Source organism: Podarcis bocagei (genome assembly GCF_964188305.1).
Source record: "Podarcis bocagei genome assembly, chromosome: 9".
NCBI lineage: Eukaryota > Metazoa > Chordata > Lepidosauria > Squamata > Lacertidae > Podarcis > Podarcis bocagei.
The window spans coordinates 77,431,312-77,454,184 of record NC_138134.1 but is presented as its reverse complement, the minus strand read 5'-3'; the positions used below and the strand labels follow the sequence as shown (position 1 = coordinate 77,454,184).

At 48.5% G+C, this 22,873-nt stretch overlaps 1 protein-coding gene across 3 annotated transcripts in view; it reads left to right on the top strand.

Moving 5' to 3' along the window:
- The first annotated feature begins 1,592 nt into the window (after positions 1 to 1,592).
- Positions 1,593 to 22,873, top strand: part of LOC308594199 (transcription factor COE1-like) — a 103,361-nt gene continuing 82,080 nt past the window's right edge. The window contains exons 1-2 of one of the 3 annotated variants that reach the window (XM_081207058.1): positions 1,593 to 1,997; positions 3,207 to 3,328. In XM_081207058.1, the coding sequence (XP_081063184.1) occupies positions 1,641 to 1,997; positions 3,207 to 3,328 (479 nt within the window). In that variant the 5' untranslated portion in view covers positions 1,593 to 1,640. Of the gene's footprint in view, positions 1,998 to 2,811; positions 3,329 to 22,873 lie in introns of those variants that run through there. The other 2 variants (XM_081207059.1, XM_081207060.1) reach the window with 2 other exon arrangements.

Sequence of the window (22,873 nt, the reverse complement as noted above, 5' to 3'; positions counted from 1 at the left end):
CTGTCCCCGGGAAACAGGGATGTCCGGTAACCCTAATCTAGTCCCCAATCAACCATGAAGCTCACCAGGTGATCTCGGGCCAGTTTCTCTCTCTCAGCCTAGCCTTGCCTACCCTCGCAGCGCTGTTGCAAAGATAAAATCGAGTGTGGAGATATGATGTACGCAGCCTCGATTTCCTTGCGGGAAAGGTGGGATATAAAGGTACTAAGAAATAAATAAATGAAAACAAAATATGCCGTTACTCCTGCTGCCCATCCAAGCTACTGGACTCCACCTGTAAGTTTTCGTTCTTCCCCAATGCGCCTGTGAGCAGGAGAACTTCCTGGCGGGCTGTGCCGAATGCAAAGTGATTTCCAGAGGAGCGAAAAGTCTACTTTCCCTCAATTCAGTCTTGTTGCTTTTCCCAGGTTAGGCGCTTCCTGGAATAATAATAATTAAAAAAGCAGGTGCCATCAGCTTTCACGTCCCACTTCAACCACATTCACACATAACTCCATGCCAAAAGGTGCCCCGATGTCACTTGTGAACACCAACATGCAGGTTCGATGGGGTTGCATTAAACAGGTCAGGGTGGAATGCAGAATCTGGTTGCAGCAAAGCCTATTTGCAGGATTTTGGGGGCCTGTTCCTGGTTGGGTGCATAGGAGCCAACTCCTAGGGGCCGAGTTCCCTTCACCCCCCCAATAAAATATATGAGGGGACCAGCCCCTCCCCAAAGTTGCTGGGCATTGCCATTCAAATGGTGTGTGTGAACCACATCCTGTGACAGATTATACAGGTCAGGACTTACCTCCCCCCCCCCCCAATATTTTATTCAAGTTGGTACCCCAGAGTGAGTGGGTGGAGGAACATGCGGACGAGAGCTCAGGGCAGGGGGCGACTTAGGGTGATGCACTTGTGGTGCTGGGTGAATCCTGGTCCAAAGACTCCTCTACAGGGCTGGTGTACAGATGTGAGAATCTGCTCTCAGGACCCCGATGTGGGGACCAAAAACTCCTCTTTTGCAGAAGGAGACAATCCTGGGAACGTTTTGGGGAGCAGGTATCCAAACGCCTGCCGTGGGGGAGAGAAAATCTGGGGCCAGAGAGGGTTTTCCCACTTTCCACATGCTTTTGAGGGGGGTGAAATCCGTGGGGTTTAGAGAGGCACATCTACTTTTGGAGTGGGGGGCGCCATATGGAGAGGTCCCGGAGGCAGCGCGCCCTTGGAGAGGATTTCGGGGGTTCGCTGGGGACTTGGTCTTGGGGGCTACTTGGGACGCTGCTCCCCTGGGTTTTTTTGGGGTGGCGGCGGCTGGGGTGAGATCTGTGGGATTTAGAGAGATGCATTTCTTTTTGGGGAGGGGGGACGCACACATGCGGAGGCAGTGCGCCCTGCAGAGGTTTTCGGGGCGCGCACTGGGGTGTCGATCTTGGGGGCCACTCTCAGATGGGGGGAGGCTGCTCCCCGCCATCGTCCCCCGCGCGCCCCCGCCCGCGGCCATCGTCCTCCTCCTCCGCCGCCTCCTCCTCCCCCTCCGTCCGTCCGTCCCCCGGAGTCCGCTCCTCCCCGGATGATGTCAGCCTGCCCGGCCCGGTGGCTCCAGCCCCCTCCCCTCCTCCTCCTCTTCCTCCCTCCCTGGGGAGGCGGAGGGAGGCGGCATGGCCCGGCTCGGCCCGGCCGGAGGCGGCGGCGGCGGAGGAGGAGGAGGCAGCCCCGTCGTCCCCCTGCGCCTGGAGTCCCCGTCCGCCGGCCCCGCGCCGCACTGGCTGGCCGTGCTGATGGTGCTGCTGCCGGACGGCGAGGACGACGACGAGGGCGACGAGGCGGGAGCCCAGGCCGGTCGGCGCAGGAGGAGGCGCAGGAGGCGCGCGAGAGCAGCCGCCGCTCCAGCCGCCGCCGCTGGGCTGCTCTCCGGGGACCCTCGCCGGAGGCTCCTCCTGCTGCTGCTGCCCGCGAATGGGGGCTCCGCAGGCGGCAGTGGCGGCGGCCCGCGCTCCCACCCGCCTGCGCCCTCGGTAAAGCCCCTCGGGGGGCTCCAGTCCTGGGGGGGTGGGGGGCTCTCTCCAGAAGGGGCGCCCCAGAAAGTGCCAACTGTCCTCCATACCCAAAAAAACGCCGCTCACTGTCTCTTCCCCCACGCCACCCCCATCCTGGGTCCCCAAGCGCCCTGATCCGGAGCGCGCACCGCTCCCCCACTCACCTCCCTCCCCCGGTGCGCCCCTGAACTTTCTCCGCATCCCGGGACGGGCCGCCCGTCCTGTCCCCTCTCTCCATCTCTTCTTGGCGTCTGCTCTTGATCCGGCCCGCCGGGCGCTCATCCGGCCTCTGAACTCCTCCTCGCCCGACCACCCATCCATCCATCCGGCGCCCTGCCCTCACCATCCCTCCCTCCGCCTCCTCACCTCCTCGGCATCCTGCCTCCATCCCTCTATTCTCTCTCTCTCTCTCCTTTGCTCTGGTCCTTTCTGCGCCTCCTCCGGTTGCCCTGACCCCGCTCTCTCTCTCCATCCCTCCAGCCACTCCTTTCTTCCTCTGCCTCGCGCTCTCTCTCTCTTTCTCATCCCTCCTTCCAGCCCCCTCTCCCCCTCCTCCTCCCCCCTTTCGCCACCTCCTCCTCCCCCCTCCCCCTCTCCCACCGGGGCTTCTCTCCCTGGCTCTCCTCCTCTGCTCTGATTCCCTCCATCCCTTTCTCTCTCCCCCCCCCTCCTGCACAACCCTCCCCTCCCAGCTGCTTGGCTGCTGTTCTCTCTCTCCCCCCCCCCTTTACACACAGCCAGTCCCACCCCCCGCCCAACAAGAACCACCCTCCCCAGTCACTTGGAAACAAACAAACCGGTCCAAAATACTCCGTCTTTGGATTGTCACCCCAACACCTCGTGGTTTTGCTAGCTGCTCAGGAGCAGGTGGCTGAGGGGGGAAACTCTCTCCCTGAATCCACCTTGGAAGCCGCTGGATTTTGGTTTTCTGAAGAGATCCCCTCTTTCTGTTTTGCTTTGAGGGGGGTCCTAGCGGTTTGCCCCCCACCCTGCCCCAAGCTTGGGAGGAATTTCCAAAAAAGAAAACAGGCAGAGGAGCCCCAAACTTTCTTCGGTGGAAGCCCTCCTTGACTGGGGGTTGGGGGGTTGGGATTGTTTTGGCGAGAAGACCTGTTCCCCACCCACTCCGCGCCCCCTGCCGTGCACACCTAGGACCCTTAAAAGGCTGTTTTGATGTTCTCCATCCAGGAGGGTCTCCCCAGAGGTGGGCTGACCATGAAGGAAGAGCCTTTGACTGGTGGTGGGCTGTCAGCTGTGAGGTCTTGGATGCACGGGACGGGCATTCTGGACGCCAACACCGCGGCTCAAAGGTAGGGCCTGAAGAAGGCTTGCAGCAAATTCTTACCCCCCCCCCCAAAAAAAAAAGAAAGAGAGAGGAAGAAACTCCCCCAAACTCCTTCTTTCAATAGTTTTCTCTCTCTCTTCCCCATCCCCAATACCTGTCTGTTTTGAAATTTGCCAAGAATTTACTGGGTTCTCCTGCAGAAGTCAAGGCAATGAGTTTTGGACGGGAAAGGTGTTCATTCTTCTTTATTTTTTTCTTCCGATGACTCCGATGACTGGCGCATGTTATTCCAGTTCTCCTGTTTGACGGGCAAAGCGTGTCGTTGATTTATTCGCTACGTCTTGGGGGGGCTGCTTAAAGGAAGGGGGAATTTCAGAATTGCAATTGCGATTATTTAGTTTTCGGGAGGGTGTAAGGCCTCCATCACTTCCCCTGCTAAATCTCCCGGTAAAACACCAACCCTAATTCTAAGTAAGAGAGAAAGAAAGACAGGTACCTTGATTTCACCTTCGTTGTTGCTCTTAAAGTTTCGCTATAACTCATTGGAACTTTCATGGATATAACTCTTTTCAGATGGATTTTTCAGCAGAATCAAAAACAGTTTAGGTTGGAACTGACGGGAGGTGTCAGATAACATTTATATGAATACACACACACACACACACACACATACACACACACACACCCTGAAACTGGTTTTATATTTCTTGTTGTCAAGCTGTTGGAAAGTGTTTCTGAAGTTAACACTTTGGGGTGGAAAAGCAAAACAGTATTGGAAGAAAGTTAGACTGATGCCAAGGATGCAAGTTTGCAATTCTGCTTGCAAATTTCTTAAACAGACATTAGTGGGTTGTTGTTGTGTGTGTTTTTTTTAAAAAAAACAACAACTGTGGGTTTAATTTTATTATTCCTCTCTCCTCCCCCCAAGTATGCTTTAATTTGGTGCTCTCGTAGAAAATTGCTCCACATCGCAAACTCCTCTCTCGCCCCCACCATTCCTTTCTATCTTTTACAATTATTCCTGTTGGTCGATAAGCTAGGATGTATGAATCATTTCTCCCTGGGCTCAATGGCTCCGGGAGTTTGCTTCTTTTTGATTTGAATTGATTTTCTATCGATCTCAAATGTTCCCTGACCTTTGACATCTGATCTTGCTTGACATTTACTTGAGGTTGCTTAAACAAAGGAAGCAAGAGTTAGGTTGCATAACTAACCATGTAGCCGGGATACAACTCACCCCCCCCCCAATTTCTCCTGTATATCATTCACCTGCAATTTGCAACTGAATTTATTGTTGTCAGCCTGTTGTCTCCTGGAGTTTGCAAACCTACTAGCTTGGTCCCGTGCATTGCTGACCCAAGTCACCTTCTTTGGCTATATGATCTGAGAGTTGTGCCCTAGTAAAGGGTTTTGCGGCGCACTTTGTAGATTTATTTGTGTCTCTGGAAATGCTAATGCCGCAAGCTTTGAAAGGCCTGTGCAGCTGTGCTGTGCCTGCCTGGTCCCTAGTGCACCCCAGGTCCCCAAATAAATGTTGAATATTTTAGTGGCGGAGCACATGCTTGGAATGCAGAAGGTACAAACGTGGGCATCTCTGCTGAAAGGATTTCAGGCGGCATCTGGGAAAGACCGGGAGAGCTCTGAAGAAATAATTTTGTGCTAGCTGGCTTGAGTCTTTAATGTTGATCATTCCTCTGTTTTCAGTGTGGAAAGGCACAATCCACCCAGATGTTCTCTGGAGCAAGCAAGGGGAGCAGAACCTTCTGGTGGATCATGCCCAGTTGTACTTTATAATTTTATCACCGTTTTTTATTCTCCCCGGAACACCGTGTGTAGGCTAGAAGCTGGCAGAAAGTGACTGGTTTGCTGCCTCAGTTTCTCCGCCGTTGAGTCCAGCCCTCCGGCCTTCCATCCTGTTTGGGGTATTTTTGGGGTTTTTTTGGTAGAATGCCCCAAACAGAGACGTAGGCAGCTTTGTAGTAGCTTGCGAGAAGTAAGGGTTTGGATCTGTGTCAAATTAGGTCTTGCCGTGGGATTTCGCGCAGCTAAAAATCATCGTAATTACCTGAGTCTGGATGAGATTTGTGAGTGGGCTTTTTTCCTAATGACCCAAGAAGAGATGATAACCTGAAACGATAATTAGACATAAGAAGAGGCAGTGAAGCTTTATCAAGTCAGGGAGCGTGTTCACCTCCCTTTATCCGGGGGCCCCCTAACAAGATATTGCATTTCTCCATTATCTCTCTGGACTGAGCAGGTCACCTCAAATGGTTAAGCAAAACTGGAATATCCGAGGAAAGGCAGTGTGCGAGACGCAGACAAGATCCCTTGATAGAGTAAGGATCAGCATTTATTTTTTAAAAAAGACAGAGAACGTTCCCCTTGTTTTTGCATGAACCATCCAGGCTGATTTCACCCAGAAAGAATTTGCACTAGATTTGTTGATGTTGTTGTTGTTTTGTGGCAACCTCCAGGAAAGAATGAGAAACACTTTCTTTTTTTAACCGTAAACTACATTGAGATATTGTATCTTGCTTGCAGCCCTGCCTATTCCATGCAACTGTTTTTCCTGTTGCATCCTTCCCAGTCCTTTCGTCACCCCTCCGTTCTGCCCTCATCTTCTTCCAAAGGAATAAACCACACTTAGCGTAATAGTATATTTACTAGCCTGGCACCCTCCTGCTGTTTTGGACTACAGTTCCCCACGCTGGCTGGGGCTGGTGGGAGTTATAGTCCAGAAATATTTGGAGGGCGCCTGGTGGGCCAGGGCTGATCTCATCTACCTGTCCCACCTCTCTCTACCCCGTTCATTTTCTGTGCTTGTGTTCATCTGTGCCGGACCCCAGCATTAGCTGAGATTTATATAACATCAAAATATATAGAACGTATGCAAACAGGCAGTAAACTCACTGCCATTCCTACGGCCCAGATGCCAGAAGTCAGAGCATGTTTCGTCTGACTGTGTCAAATCTGTAAAGCAAGACATGGAATGTATTTGCCAGGGGCTCAGAAGCTCCCGCCACCCCTGTTGTGTTGACTTATCTTGTCCTGGTGTCCGGTGGTTTGCGTTTTCTCCTAATTTTCAGCGCTGTTTCTTCGTAATGCCTCCTGATTCTGAATCTTCGTTCAAGAGAAATTCTGAAAGCTGCCGTTTCAAGAGTTCACCGCCCTTACCTTCTTTCGGCAAACTTTGCCATGAGTTAATTTGCATTTTTGTTTATTTGGAAGCATTCATATTCTGCTTAGCATTTCAAAAACCCACAAGTGGTGCACAGCCTAAAATAAATAAAGGCTTGTGCTCAGAGCAGTGCCAAAATGTATTTCTCTGTGGGCAATGGAACGTTATCCCTGCCTCCCACCCCAGCCAAGTTTATTCTGGGGGTTCCCCTATACTTCTTGAAACAGTTAAACTATGGAACTCCCTGCCACAGTGATGGCCACCAACCTGGAAGGCTTTCAAAGAGGATTAGACAAATTCATGGAGGAAGAGAGGGCTATTGATGGCTAGCAGGCACAATGGTTACGCTCTGCCTCCACGCCTGGAGGCAATAATGTTTTTGAATCTCAGTTGTTGGAAACTGCAGGAGGGGAGAGGGCTCTTGTATTCGAATCCTGCTTGCAGGTTTCCCACATGCATCTGTTTGGCCACTGTGAGAGCAGGATGCTGTGCTAGATAGGTCGTTGGTCTGATCCAGCAGGCTCTTCTTACATTCTTCTTTGGGGATGGCATGGGGCATAGTGGGGTGGGAAGCTTTGCACTGCTGTAAGCACTGAGTTGAATTCTTCCCAGACAAGCAGGCATTGGCCAGCCTGTTCTGCTGCAGTATCCAGTCTCATGCACGCAGCCAGCAACAGATGCCATCAGCCTGATCAGTTAAGTCAATTGCACCGTAGTCCTGAACCTACCTGCTTGAACAAATCTCGTTGGTTTAGAAAGCACATTCAGAACTAATAGTCTGTAAATCAGTGGGAAGAAGGCCTTCATCATAGACACCAGTATGTCCTTTTGTGGCGGGGGGAGTTGTTTAAAAAGGAAACCAGTCTGAGTCGTGCAGGAGTCGGCTTGCATGTTGAAAGCAGAGAGAATTCAGCCCACCTGGGGAAAAGTTTGTGTTCAGCTGCAGAATCGTGCCAGATGCAAATGAATCAGATTTTCATTAAGCACCTTGGGTAATCTGGGCTGCAAGGGAGGGGACGATGTCAGGAATATTTGCACAGGCGGTTCAAGCACATCCAGCCTAAAGCGGCCCAAGTCGCAATATTTTGACTTAATAGCACAGTGGATGGTGGCTGTTACCTTCTGGCAAGTGGCGGTTTCTGAGACTTTCCAAGCGTTTCCGAAATTATGGGGAAAATAGGCCTTACCCTGTGCAAAACAGAGAAGGCAGCTTTGTAAAAAAATGTGCGTGGGAATAAAGAGGCTGACCACAGGATCTAGCCAAAGGCAACGCTGGCACCCTGTTTACCTTGGGCAGCAGATGTAGCCAGATGTCAGGATGGACAAATCTCTTCCCATCCCTCTCCTTCACCTGCAGATCTCAACCTGGATTGAATGTGCAGGTCTGAACTCTGTAACCTTGCTCTGTAGAAATCATCCTCCCTGCTGATCAGCTGAGCAAAAATCTTGGGGAAGGGGGTGAGATTTCAGGGGGGGGGGTACATGTTTTGGAAGGGTTTTTTTAGTGGTAAATAATATTTTAGAGGCTAATAATATCAGTTGCTGGTAGGTGAACATAGCTGTCAACATTTCCCTTTTTTCTGAATAGGATTTCTCGCAAGAAAAGGGAAAAGTTAACAGCTGTGTAGGTGAAGGGAGAGGGGGAAGGGGACTGCTGCGTCTCCAACCTCTCAGCCATCATTCTTGCCGGTTTTCTTCGTAGTCGGAGGTAAAACGCCTTTCCTTTCCTTGAGCTCAAGCTTCTCTTGATCGGTTCACACTCAATTTCCAGTCCCTCCACCGGTGACGGAATTGATGCTTGACTTGATCGTTGAGTCTCCCAGAACTGTCTTCTCCGTTCCGGTAGCCAGAGAACGATAGCCAACCATTTTCCTTTCCTGCTCCCACATTTTGCTCCCACCCCCTCTGCTCAGAGAGAGAGAGGGGCATCGATTTGTTGAAAACCTCTCATGGATTTTCGATCGTGACTGTTCAGTTTGGAGGATCAGATTACTGCAGCCCTGCTTTCTGCAGGGCTGCCCTTGGAGACAGATCCGAAGGTTCCCACTATTGCAGTTGTTGTTGTTTAGTGGTTTAGTCGTGTCCGACTCTTCATGACCCCATGGACCAGAGCATGCCAGGCCCTCCTGTCTTCCACTGCCTCCCTCATGCTGGTCGCTTCAAGAACACTGTCCAACCATCTTGTCCTCCGTCGTCCCCTTCTCCTTGTGCCCTCCATCTTTCCCAACATCAGGGTCTTTTCCAGGGAGTCTTCTCTTCTCATGAGGTGGCCAAAGTACTGGAGCCTCAGCTTCAGGATCTGTCCTTCCAGTGAGCACTCAGGGCTGATTTCCTTCAGAATGGAGAGGTTTGATCTTCTTGCAGTCCATGGGACTCTCAAGAGTCTCCTCCAGCACCAGAATTCAAAAGCATCAATTCTTCGGCGATCAGAATTCTTCCACTATTCCACTATTGCAGGCTACTTATCAATATGTGCAAACTGAAATCCCAGGTTTGGATCGTCCGTATCGATTGCCGTTTCCCTCCAGGCCAAATTCAAGGTTCTGGTGTTAACTTTTCTGAGATCTTGCATCCTTGATGCCTTCTCCCTTATATTCCTCACTGAATACCAGCTGATGAAGCTCTGAAGCACTTCCTGTTCTCTGGGAAATGGTGTGTAGAGCGCAGCCCTTTCTCTGTGGAACCCACTCACCCTTACACTATATGTTTTCTGCCGCTCGTCACTTTCTTTTTTTTATAATCATATTTATTAAAATTTCCAATAATAACAGAATAGAAAAAATAGAAGAGATAAAGAAAAGAAAGAAAAAGAAAGACCAATTTTAAACCCTTATTTTCATAACCTTCTTTCTGGGACTCCCTCCTTCCCCTCCCGACTGTATTCCCCTTTCCCTACGTTGGTTCCACAAGTTCTCATTCCCAATTTAAACCTAATATGTTATACCTATTAGCCAATTTAAATTACAATCTTAACATCACTCCTCATCTTTAACAAAATAGAACAAAGATTTTCCCCCCAAGATCTGCCCCGTTTCCTTCCACGAATTCCCCCTTTTTTTTCCAAAACATGTTAAATCAAAATACCAAAGTTATATAGAAAGATAAAAGATAGAAGATAGAAGAAGATTCCAAAAGTTGGTTACATAGCCTTTGGATTCTAGAATTCCCCCTCCCTTCCCCGGTTTGGATTTCCCATGTCCATCAGTCTGTATGTTGTCGGCCTGGAGGTCTCATGTCCACAACCAAATTTTCCTCAATCCATCTTGCCGGTTTTCTTTGAATTTGCTTGTTTTGATAATGTTTAACTTCAAAATTCCAGTCTAATAGAGGCCTTTAATTTCCCTTGGTCATTGTTGCTCCTCCCATTATTCTTTCCGTGGCATAGTTGGTTCTTTGCTCTTTTGTTTCTTACTTTCTCAGGTTTCTGTCTTGTTCAGCTGCAAAACCATTCTTATTCTGAAATCTAGTATCTCTACAGAGGTTTGTTATTCAGGAACAAAAACTTACGTCCAGTTCCTACCTTACTTCAATAGAAAGATTCTATTGTGTTGTCACCTCTGTAGACAAAACAATATTTCAGTTTTGCTACTTTCCCAGGAGCTAAGACCAGTACACATCCCGGAGTAGTTTTCCACATACGCCACTTGTAATGTCCCAAAGCCCCTCTAGGGGGGTTGCAGTAACTTTGTGTCCTCTAATCCAAAAGTCAAGTTGTTGTTTCTTTTCCCCCCCGACATTTTGTATCCATATTTATGTCCAATTGTAACAAAATTAACCAGCAAAACACTTGTAACAAAGTCCTCTTTGTATTCTCAGGATTTGACAGCTACTTTGACAGCTGTCAAACTCTCCATCTCTCTCCGCCAGGTTCTCCGAATCACCCCGGTTCCCAGGGGGGGTTGCCTTTTCCCTCTCACCCTCGACTTTTCTCCTCCAGCACAATTCTTGTAATATCCCATCGTGGAATTGATATTTTTTGTCAGCAATAAACTTCTGAATCGATCTTGGTTTCTCAGTCCTTGTTTTAGCATGTTTACAATCAGGTAGGGGACTGACTTCCTTTTTAGATCCCCCCCGCTCGTGCCGAATTCGAAAAAAATTCCTTTTTTTCTCCTTTTATACCCGGTTACCCAATTACTCACGGGTTGTTGTTAAATGTCCGAATTTCCAATGGAAGAAGCCAGCGCTCTCCGTCGAATGGCATGCGGCTGCGCTCGGCAGGGGAAGCGATAGACTCACAGCACCACGCCACTCCCCGGCACCCGATCCGTAGCCTTTAAAAAGGCTCCTTCACGAGTCGGGAGGGCGCTGACGGTACCAGCCGAGTCCCCATGTCCACGGGCTCCGTGCCCGTGTTATTTGAGGGTCCCCGCGTCGCCGGCGCGGTAGGACCCAACCCCTGCCGAGCAGACTCCCTCCGGAGGTCGGAGGGAGTCCGCCATTCGGCGATGGCGCCAACCCGGAAGTCCTCCCTGCCGCTCGTCACTTTCCTTTCATGCGATGGCACTGCTGTTTGTTGGCTGGCCTCGTTTTCAGAAAGAACGTGCTCGTTCTTTTAGGCTTGCTGTTATATGATTTGATTAGGTTATTCAATTCCCACACCACTTAATATGTATAATAATAATAATAATAATAATAATAATAATAATAATAATAATAATTTATTTATACCCTGCCCAGCCCATCTGGCTGGGTTTCCCCAGCCACTCTGGGCGGCTCCCAATCGAGTGTTAAAAACAATACAGCATTAAATATTAGAAACTTCCCTAAACAGGGCTGCCTCCAGATGTCTTTGAAAGAGAAGATAGCTGCTTATTTCCTTCACATCTGAAAGGGAGGGCATTCCACAGGGCGGTGCCACCACTGAGAAGGCCCTCTGCCTGGTTCCCTGTAATCTCACTTCTCGCAATGAGGGAACTGCCAGAAGGCCCTCATCGCTAGATCTCAGTGTCTGGGCTGAACGATGGTGGTGGAGACGCTCCTTCAGGTATACAGGACCGAGGCCGTTTAGGGCTTTCAAGGTCAGCACCAACACTTCGAATTGTGCTCGGAAACGTACGTTTAAAATATCTCTAAGCGGTGTACCAAAAATGGAAGCGACAACTGACAACTTCAGCAAAGTATTTGCAAAAACGCACAATTGCATCTTTCGAAAAACCCTGCGTGCGCCACATTTGTAGAGGCTCTGAGATTGAGCGTCAAATGCAGAAGACCTGACTACGCAGTGCACTTTTGTGGTTAACCCTCTAGAGTCTAGGCCAGCCTGGTGCCCTCCAAATGTGCTGGACTACAATTCCCATTAGGCTGTGCAAGCTGGGGATGATGGGAGTTGTAGTTCAAAAATAACCGGTGGGGGTACTGGATGAAATAAGGCTGTGCCAGGCCTGCCTCCAAGTTACTAATTTCATAGTTTGGGGTAAAAATTATCCTCAGTGGGGCCAATTGTAGTCATTCAACCCAGAGGAGAGATGGGGGAAAGGGTTATAGTTTCTCCCTTGCAGCCTCCCCTTCCTTGGAGGCTTTTAGCAGAGGTTGAGCAGCCGTCTGTCATGGATGCTTTAGCTGAGATTTCTACCTTGGAGGGGGCTGGACTAGATGACTTTGGGTGCCTCTTCCAATGCCACAATTCTATGATTCTGCTGTGTCTGGGCAACATCTGCTACCTTTGGTTCTGGAGGCGATAGGCAGCCATTCTGGCCATGGATAGAGTCACAGGTTTTTAACTTTCTCATTCATCTGCGCTCTTAAAAATATTAAACTGGGATAGCTCAGTCGGTAAGGCCTGAGACTCAGGGTCGTGGATCTGAGCCCCACGTTGGGCAAAAGATTCCTTCATTGCAGGGGGTTGGACTTTTGTTGTTGTTGTTTAGTCGTGTCCGACTCTTCGTGACCCCCTGGACCAGAGCACGCCAGGCCCTCCTGTCTTCCACTGCCTCCCGCAGTTTGGTCAAACTCATGCTGGTCTCTTCGAGAACACTGTCCCACCATCTCGTCCTCTGTCGTCCCCTTCTCCTTGTGCCCTCCATCTTTCCCAACATCAGGGTCTTTTCCAGGGAGTCTTCTCTTCTCATGAGGTGGCCAAAGTATTGGAGCCTCAGCTTCAGGATCTGTCCTTCCAGTGAGCACTCAGGGCTGATTTCCTTCAGAATGGAGAGGTTTGATCTTCTTGCAGTCCATGGGACTCTCAAGAGTCTCCTCCAGCACCATAATTCAACAGCATCAATTCTTTGGCGATAATATAATAATAATAATTTATTATTTATACCCCGCCCATCTGGCTGGGTTTCCCCAGCCACTCTGGGCGGCTTCCAACCGAATATTAAAAACAATACAGCGTCAGACATTAAAAACTTCCCTAAACAGGGCCGCCTTCAAATGTCTTTTAAAAGTAAAATAGTTGTTTATTGCCTTGACATAGATGACCCTCAAGGTCCCTTGATTCTATGATATTCTTTGACAACAGAATGTTGGCACTGAGCAGTGTCTCTTTTCTTTTTTATAAAAAGAAAAACAAAATTAACAAACAAGGAGGTGTCAGTGCCCATTACTTTCTAAAAGTGTCGTGGGCCCCAGCACAAAATGGCACACTGGTGAGTCCCATCACAAAAAAACCCAAGCCATTTATGAAATTAAAGTATGAATCTAGTTGAAAATATAAAATAAAATAAATGGGATGTGGATGGGGAGGGAGTACCAAAAAACAAAACGAAAACAAAGCGGGGTTCACAGCCGTTACCTCATAAAGAACATTCTCAGGAGGTTTACCCCCCCTTTATTTTATTTCATATTTCCCACTGGATTGTTGCTTTGACGTCATAATAACCCTTGCATTTAATAATATTAAAAAATCCAGTAAGCCTGCAACTTATGTGGGGGTTGCTTTCCGGAGATCTCGCCTACAGCCAAAATTGCGTATAGTCAAAGCACTCCAGGTTCACTAGTAGGTGGAATTTGCCAGACTGTTTTTCCCCTTAAAAGCTGACCCCTTTTAATTTTAATTTTTTTAAAAAAAAAAAATTGCCATGTGCGTGAAGCTGAATGTGCACAAGTTAAATGCACGTCAGTTGCAGGTGTGCTGTAATTATTTAAAGTTGGGCTGTGCAGCCCACTTGTAGGAGGATATTATTCTCCAGCCCCAGGTGTGAGGTGCTAGTTGAGGAATCCCACAATGAGACAATTCACCCGGCCTATTGTTTTGAACTCAACGGAGGCTCTGTGCCCACACCTGCTGCTTCCAGATTATCCCAGGTGCTCAGCAGTTTTTCATCCTCAAAATCTCCAGCCTGCATTTGTGGACAGTCTAGCCAGTCTTTCCAAAACGGCTTTCACCCCACTTATGCACCTTAATGTCGATGAAGCAGGACGGGTGTTGAGGACGGGTGGCGGTGGGAGAAATCGAGTTTTGGGATAAATGGCACAAGCTCAGAGATGCTGGAAATGGAAAGGCTTGTGGCTTAGGCTAAAGGCAGAGAGGTGACAGCTGGGAATTGGCAAGGAGTTGGAGGAAAGGTTCAGCAAAAGACTAGCAAAATGATCAAGGGGGTGGAGCTACAGCAATTTGGATTTTTCCAAATTTGGAAAAAAGGCAAGTAAGGGGCAACGTGATGATGATGATGATGATAATTTATACCCCGCCCATCTGGCTGGGTTTCCCCAGCCACTCTGGGCAGCTTCCAGCAGAATATTAAAATACAATGATACCTCGGGTTATATAAGCTTCAGGTTACAGAGGCTTCAGCTTACAGACTCCGCTAACCCAGAAATAGTGCTTCAGGTTAAGAACTTTGCTTCAAGATGAGAATAGAAATTGCACAGTGGTGGTGCAGCGGCAGCGGGAGGCCCCATTAGATAAAGTGGTGCTTCAGGTTAAGAACAGTTTCAAGTTAAGTACAGACCTCCGGAACAAATTAAGTACTTAACCCAAGGTACCACTGTACAGTGATTCATCAAATATTAAAAGCTTCCCTAAACAGGGCTGTCTTCAGATGTCTAATAATAATAATAATAATAATAATAATAATAATAATAAACAATTGATTGAAATACAACTTAAAAACAAGATTAAAATACAACATTAAAATACAACATTAAAATGCAGCCTCATTTCAGTAGAAACTCAAATAAAAAACTAAAAGTCCAATAGCTGTTTCTTTCTTTGACATCTGATGGAAGGGCGTTCCACAAGGCCGGTGCCACCACCGAGAAGGCCCTCTGCCTGGTTCCCTGTAACCTCACTTCTCGCAGTGAGGGAACCGCCAGAAGGCCCTTGGAGCTGGACCTCAGTCAGAACAATGGAGGTGGAGATGCTCCTGCAGGTATACTGGGGATAGGAGCTTGTAAGATTATGTCATGGCACAGAGGAACGGGACAGAGAAGAGTTTTTCTCCCTCTCTCCTAGGACTAGAACTCATTGGCGTTCAGTGAACTGGGAGTGGGAGGTTCAGAATAGATAAAAGAAAGTCCTTCTTCACACAGCGCATGGTTGTTGTTTTTTAAAAAATAATAATCATTTTTTTGATACAAACACAACCGCAAAAGACACAACAACAAAAACCGTAATAACAATAATAACAAAATTGAACAATTCATATTTAAATACACTGATATATCTATGACTGCACCCTTTTATCAATATTTTTGAGGAGATTTCACCCCTCCCATACCCAAGAATCTCCTGACCATCTCCTGATGGTCTCTGCTGACTCCACAGAGAGCAGGAGGCGTGTCCTGCCTATCTACTTATTCTGCCCAGCAAAATATCTGTGTGTGTGTGTGAGAGTCAGTCAGTCAGTGTATCAGAGAGAGTGAGAGTGTTAGAGATCCTAGAGATAAGATTGCTGCCAAGAGCAGCTGCAGACTCTCAGTGTAGCATTGATTTATGCTTAGAATATTCAGCTCTGTATATAGCTTTGTATCATAGTTGTAGTTATAGAATAAAAGGAAGATATTTTACAGAGCTGCTCTCCGAGTGGTTTATACTCTGCAAGACTCTGCAAAACTCTGCTGCGCAACGACTGTAGTATTGAGACAGTGAATCCGGTGCTCTCAGCTCTAAGCTGTGAGTCCACAGCACTGTGACCTGTTCCTGTGGGAAAAGGAGGTCTCTGGCGGTGCTACCCAGCTCGCCTAGCCCAGTTGGGGTTGAGGTGCATGAGTCCAGTTGGTGCACTGGCTCTAGGGCGAAGCTGACAATTTTCCCACCTCTCTCTCCTCCCACCACTTCCCCCCTTATCGCTTAAATATTCATTCCAGATTCCTTCATATTTATCTATTCTTAATTTGCATCAACATGCAATTCGTTCGTATTTAGCGAATCTGTCCATATTATCAATCCTTGTGCTCAATGGAATCTTTTTGCGGCTCTTACAATTCATCAAAACAAGTGGGGTTTTTTTGCTTCGCATGGTTGAGCTATGAAACTCTCTGCCACAGGATTGGTGGAGTACTTTAAAAAGGGGATTGGATAAATTCATGGAGAAAACGGTTGTTGATGACTATGAGCAGTCGGAGGCAAAGATGCTTCTGAGACCCAGTCGCTGGAAACCATCGGAGGTGAGAGATGCTTTTGTGCTCAGATCCAGTGAAGGCGGTGAAGGTCCTGTGTGAGTGTCTGGAGGCGGTTGGAGGATGGATGGCGGCTAACAGATTGAGGTTGAATCCTGACAAGACAGAAGTACTGTTTTGGGGAGACAGGAGGAGGGCGGGTGTGGGGGATTCCCTGGTCCTGAATGGGGTAACTGTGCCCCTGAAGGACCAGGTGCGCAGCCTGGGAGTCATTTTGGACTCACAGCTGTCCATGGAGGCGCAGGTTAATTCTGTGTCCAGGGCAGCTGTCTATCAGCTCCATCTGGTACACAGGCTGAGACCCTATCTGCCCGCAGACTGTCTCACCAGAGTGGTGCATGCTCTGGTTATCTCCCGCTTGGACTACTGCAATGCACTCTACGTGGGGCTACCTTTGAAGGTGACTCGGAAACTACAACTAATCCAGAATGCGGCAGCTAGACTGGTGACTGGGGGCGGCCGCCGAGACCATAAAACACCGGTCTTGAAAGACCTACATTGGCTCCCAGTACGTTTCCGAGCACAATTCAAAGTGTTGGTGCTGACCTTTAAAGCCCTAAACGGCCTCGGTCCAGTATACCTGAAGGAGCGTCTCCACCCCCATCATTCTGCCCGGACACTGAGGTCCAGCGCCGAGGGCCTTCTGGCGGTTCCCTCATTGCGAGAAGCAAAGCTACAGGGAACCAGGCAGAGGGCCTTCTCGGTAGTGGCGCCCACCCTGTGGAACGCCCTTCCAGCAGATGTCAAAGCGATAAACAACTACCTGACATTCAGGAGACATCTTAAGGCAGCCCTGTTCAGGGAAGTTTTTAACGTGTGATATTTTATTGTATTTTTGGCTTTTATGGAAGCCGCCCAGAGAGTCTGGGGAGGCCCAGCCAGATGGGCAGGGTATAAATAATAAATTATTATTATTATTATTATTATTATTATTATTATTATTATTATCCTGTTGCTGGTTTCCTACAGACACCTTGTCGGCCACTGAGTACAGGATAGGGCATTGGCCTCATCCAGCAGGCTCTGCTTATGTTCCCTTGCATCTATGGAGGCTCTGATGTCCATGGACAAGGGCACTTGAATTAGCCATAGGCTCACCAGCCCAACAGGGACACGGGTGGTGCTGTGGGTTAAACCACAGAGCCTAGGACTTGCCGATCAGAAGGTCGGCGGTTCGAATCCCCACGACGGGGTGAGCTCCCGTTGCTCAGTCCCTGCTCCTGCCAACCTAGCAGTTCAAAAGCACATCAAAGCACAAGTAGATAAATAGGTACCACTCCGGAGGGAAGAGAAACAGTTCGCCAGAAGCGGCTTAGTCATGCTGGCCACATGACCCGGAAGCTGTACGCCGGCTCCCTCGGCCAATAAAGCGAGATGAGCGCCGCAACCCCAGAGTCGTCCACGACTGGACCTAATGGTCAGGGCTCCCTTTACCTTTACACCAGCCCAACCTGGCCTGCTGCTGTGCCTTTAACAGGAGCGGGCTATGTGCAGAAATCTGTTGGCGAATCCTTTGGTAGTGGTACAGACAGCCAGGGTGGCCAGTTCAGAAGCCGGGGACTCCAGCCACTCCCTCCCTCACCCTTTGCAATTAAGTCCTGTCCTTACGTCCGCGCACCCCTGGTGGCTGCCACACACCCAGCCTTCCTGCAGGTACCTTGTGACCTTTACAATGTAGCAGCCAACTTTTGTTAAGCTGTCCTGCTTGCTTACCTGGAGATGATCTGCGATCACCATAGGTGACCAGTTGTTCACAAGGCTGTGGGCGTTTCGTTGAAGTTCATGGCGAGTGCTGCCCAGAGTATCTGGAGCAACGCAGGCAGATGAGTGGGATATAAATAAATAAAATTAATAATAATAATAATAATAATAATAATAATAATAATAATAATAATAATGGAGGACTTGTTATGCACATAGGTGTGTTCTCAGGGCCTGGGCGTGCCCAGAGTATCTGGAGCAACGCAGGCAGATGGGTGGGATATAAATAAATAAAATTAATAATAATAATAATAATAATAATAATAATAATAATGATGATGGAGGACTTGTTATGCACATAGGTGTGTTCTCAGGGCCTGGGCGTGCCCAGAGTATCTGGAGCAACGCAGGCAGATGAGTGGGATATAAATAAATAAAATTAATAATAATAATAATAATAATAATAATAATAATAATAATAATAATAATGGAGGACTTGTTATGCACATAGGTGTGTTCTCAGGGCCTGGGCGTGCCCAGAGTATCTGGAGCAACGCAGGCAGATGAGTGGGATATAAATAAATAAAATTAATAATAATAATAATAATAATAATAATAATAATAATAATAATAATAATAATAGCAGAGGACTTGTTGTGCACATAGGTGTGTTCTCAGGGGCTGGGCGTGCCATCTCGCTCCTATTCTTATTTTTACTGGCATTGCTGTGGGGGCAGAACATAGCCATGTTGGCTAGCAGCCATTGATAGCACTTTCCTCCATGAATTTGCTTATTCCTCTTTTAAAGCCATCCAGCTTAGTAGCCATCACTGCCTCCTGCAGAAATGAGTTCCACAGTTCAACTGTGCTGCATGAAGGACTTTCTCTTTCTTAAAAATAGTTTTTATTAAGAATTTCATCATAACAAATTATCAAAAACCTATCCTCTTCATCCCCCCCCCATTTTCCCCTCCCCCCTCCCCAAGATAAACCCTCCCCCCCCCAGACTTCCCTCAGCTCCTCTCTCTGATTTTTCAACACATATTTTTCTCTGCATATTATAAACTTGTAAAGATCCTCAATTTATCTGCCTGTTACGCTAACAATAATAAATTTGTGTATGTTTATCCAAAACCTGCCAAGGAGTCCAGTTCATTTTGTTGTTCTTTTAAGTAATTTGTAAAAAGTTCCCATTCTTCTTTAAAGCCACAGTTGTCCTTGTCTCGCAGTTGGTATGTCAATTTCGCCAGTTCCGCATAATCCATTAATTTCCCTTGCCACTGTTCTTTTGCCAGGATTTCCTCATTCTTCCATTCTTGGGCTATTGGAAAATAAAGAACTTAATTATGTATGTGACAACGGCGGCAAGAGTCTTAATATCACAAGGACTTCCTCTTATCTGTCCTAGGAATATGTTGTTCTCCCTTCAATTCTCTCTTCTCGCAATAGTTGTTGAAGGAAAAGATAAAGGTAAAGGGACTCCTGACCATTAGGTCCAGTCATGGCCGACTCTGGGGTTGTGGCGCTCAACTCACTTTACTGGCAGAGGAAGCCGGCATAGAGCTTCCAGGTCATGTGGCCAGCATGACGAAGCCACTTCTGGTGAACCAGAGCAGTGCACGGAAACGCCGTTCACCTTCCCGCCGGAGCGGTACCTATTTATCTAATTACACTGGTGTGCTTTCAAACTGCTAGGTGGGCAGAAGCAGGGACCGAGCAACGGGAGCTCACTCCGTCACGGGGATTCGAACCGCCGACCTTCTGATCGGCAAGTCCTAGGCTCTGTGGTTTAACCCACAGTGCAATCCGTGTCCCTGTTGAAGGAAAAGCCCCCCCCCCCAAAAAAAAAAAAGATGAAAGGAAGGAGGAGGGGAGGAGAGAGCTGGGGAGAATGCCACCCCAGTCAACCACCATTGCGCCCTGGGATTCTTGCGCAGGTTCCCCAATGGCAAGGCCGGCCTTACGAAATGAGAACGCCCATTGTCACAGGAAAGAGAGAGCCATTGGGGGCTTTCCTGTGTGTGGTGGCGGTGCCCGTTCACCCTGCAGCTCAGGATGGGGGCCTTGGTGATCCCAAGGGGGAGAGAGAGTGTGAGAGGTGGGGGTGGGGATTTCAGTTTTGTTGACCCTAATGGAGCACGTCTGATTTCTGCGCCGTCCCCCAGCTGGGTTCCTGGCGGCCCAGCGCATGGAAGAGTTGGTTTTCCTGTAAAGGCTGTGCGATGCTCTGGTTTGCTAGGAAATGCTCCAATTTTCTTTAATAATTGATGGGCGCTGCCTCGCCAGCCTCAGAGGCTCAGTGAGCGCAGTCATTACCAGCATCCTGGTGTTTTTTCCACCCTCCCTCTCTCTCTCCTCCTCCTCCTCCTTTGCCTCCCTCCTTCCTTCCTTCTGCCTCGAACAGAGAGAGCAGCAATGGCAAGGTTTGGGGGAAACGGGAATGGAATTGAATGCAGGTGTGTTCGCTTGGCCGGGAGGTTCGGAAGGAGGGGGAGAGATTTGCAGACTCAGGGAGTTTCTGGAGGCTTAACTTTTTCTCAAGGAACAGCCTGAGGCAGCCGTCCCCGGTCCAGCCACTTTGGATTACAGTTCCTAGCCAGTGTTTGAAATTCGCCAGGCGCATTTTGCACCTGGCTTCCGGCCACTTGCAACCAAGGTGCCAGGGTGCCAGGATGGTGCTTGAGATCTCCACCATCTGGAGGTGCATGCCAGCGGATTTGGACTGTTTTCGCACACTAATACCCCACCCTGTGGAATTCTATCCGTTACACTTTTATCTGCGCAATCAGAATCAATTTCTGGAACCCAAACACTTTTTCTGTGCAGTCTGAGCGGGAGCAGGGAATGGCGTTATAGTGAATTGTTGCAGCTTGCCTTCGCTTTCCCGCTTCCCATTGTCCTGCTCACAGTTGTGAAGAATATTCCTATGTTATGAATGGTCTGTGACACCATTAAGAAAAAGAGGTGGGGATATATCTGTGGACTGGCCCTGGATAAGGTGACTTTCCCTCTTTAAGTTCCCAAACTCGGCTCTGAACCGTGTGCTCCGTGCAGAAAAAGCTGGAATATAAATGCCATAAATAAGCTATATATATTAAAAAATCCTTCCAGTAGCATCTTGTTGTTTAGTCATTTAGTCATGTACGACTCTTTGTGACCCCATGGACCAGAGCACGCCAGGCACTCCTGTCTGCAGCTGCTTAACTCCCTTCTCGCACGACTAACTTGCGGGGGGTAGGTGCAGGGAGACAGGTCTGATGCCTTCCGGGGACTTCCAGGCCATGGGAAGAAGGTGTTTCAGTCTCTATCTTTGGAGAGGCTAGAGATTGGCTGGTGTGCAGTATTTGTTGTTGTTTAGTCATTTAGTCGTGTCCGACTCTTCGTGACCCCATGGACCAGAGCACGCCAGGCACTCCTGTCTTCCACTGCCTACTGCAGTTTGGTCAAACTCATACTGGTAGCTTCGAGGACACTGTCCAATCATCTTGTCCTCTGTCGTCCCCTTCTCCTTGTGCCCTCCATCTTTCCCAACATCAGGGTCTTTTTCAGGGAGACTTCTCTTCTCATGAGGTGGCCAAAATACTGGAGCCTCAGCTTCAGGATCTGTCCTTCCAGTGAGCACCCAGGGCTGATTTCCTTCAGAATGGATCGGTTTGATCTTCTTGCAGTCCATGGGACTCTCAAGAGTCTCCTCCAGCACTGCCTTGCCGTGGCGAAGGGGCTTGAATAACTCAGAGAAGCTATGAACTATGACGTGCAGGGCCACCCAAGATGGACGGGTCATAGTGGAGGCTTTTGACCAAATGTGATCCACCTGGAGTAGGAACCGGCAAGCCACTCCAGTATTTCTGCCAAGAAAACTCCATGGACAAAGACAACAGGCATATAAAAGTAGCACCTTAGAGACCAACTAAGTTTGTTATTAGTATGAGTTTTCGTGTGCATGCACATTTCTTCAGATACCTGCACACGAAAGCTCATACCAATAACAAACTTAGTTGGTCTCTAAGGTGCTACTGGAAGGAATTGTTTTTATTTTGTTTCGACTACGGCAGACCAACACAGCTACCTACCTGTAACTATAAATAAGCTATTCAGCTTACCTTCTTAAGGAAGCTGGTGGGGCTAGCCCAGGCATAGGCAAACTCGGCCTTCCAGATGTTTTGAGACTACAGCTCCCATCATCCCTGACCACTGGTCCTGTTAGCTAGGGATTATGGGAGTTGTAGTCCCAAAACATCTGGGGGGCCGAGTTTGCCTATGCCTGGGCTGGCCAGACAGAGATGCCAGTCACCAAACTGGCATCCAGCAATCACCATATGGTCGCAATTAGACCCATGCCAGTTGCAAAACACGCCTGGGGAGTTTCTAAAACTGGCTGTCCCCCTTTTAAATAGAGAATAGGTTCTTTCACATGCCTTGCCAGACACAGGAACAAGGTTTTCCTCACATGTTACAAGTATTTGTTGTACACCTCTTGATTTGTGTGGCTCACCTGTGCGTACACACAGGCAAACAGATGGCAGATTCGTCGAACGTAACTTGCGAATAGATGGGTGAACGTGCAGCTAAATCATTGTGCACCCCAGTCCTTGGATTGTGCAGTCGTTGAATGTAACGTGTGAGTGCTCACATGGAGAGGGGCAGTTGAAGGTTAGCAACTGGGGCTGAAATCCTGCACAGTTAATCCCAGTGGGATTATACTGGCTTTGCTTCATTCAGAGTTTTAGCTCCCCCTCCGACTATAGAATTTGAACTCAGTTCCCTGGAGCCTGTGGGTCTGCCTGTGTGAAAGTTTCTGCCTTGTGTTTTGCTGATACAACACTTGTTCTTGTGAGATGCCCCTCATGCAACAGCAGGACCAAATAAAACAAGTTTAAGATGGTGTTTTAGGAGATTTATACCAAGTATTTGCTGGGGTCTCCCCACCCCCACCCCCACCCCACCCCCTGCTCGCACCCCCCTATAAAAGCCCCCGCAGTTCCAGAGACTTTATGGTTATTCAGAAATGTTATTTCTCTCTCTCTCTCTCTCTCTCTCTCTCTCTCTCTCTCTCTCTCTAACTTCCTGCTGCCTCTGGCTTTTAAAAGACGAAATCTGAGATTGCCATAAATCCAGCAGCCCCAA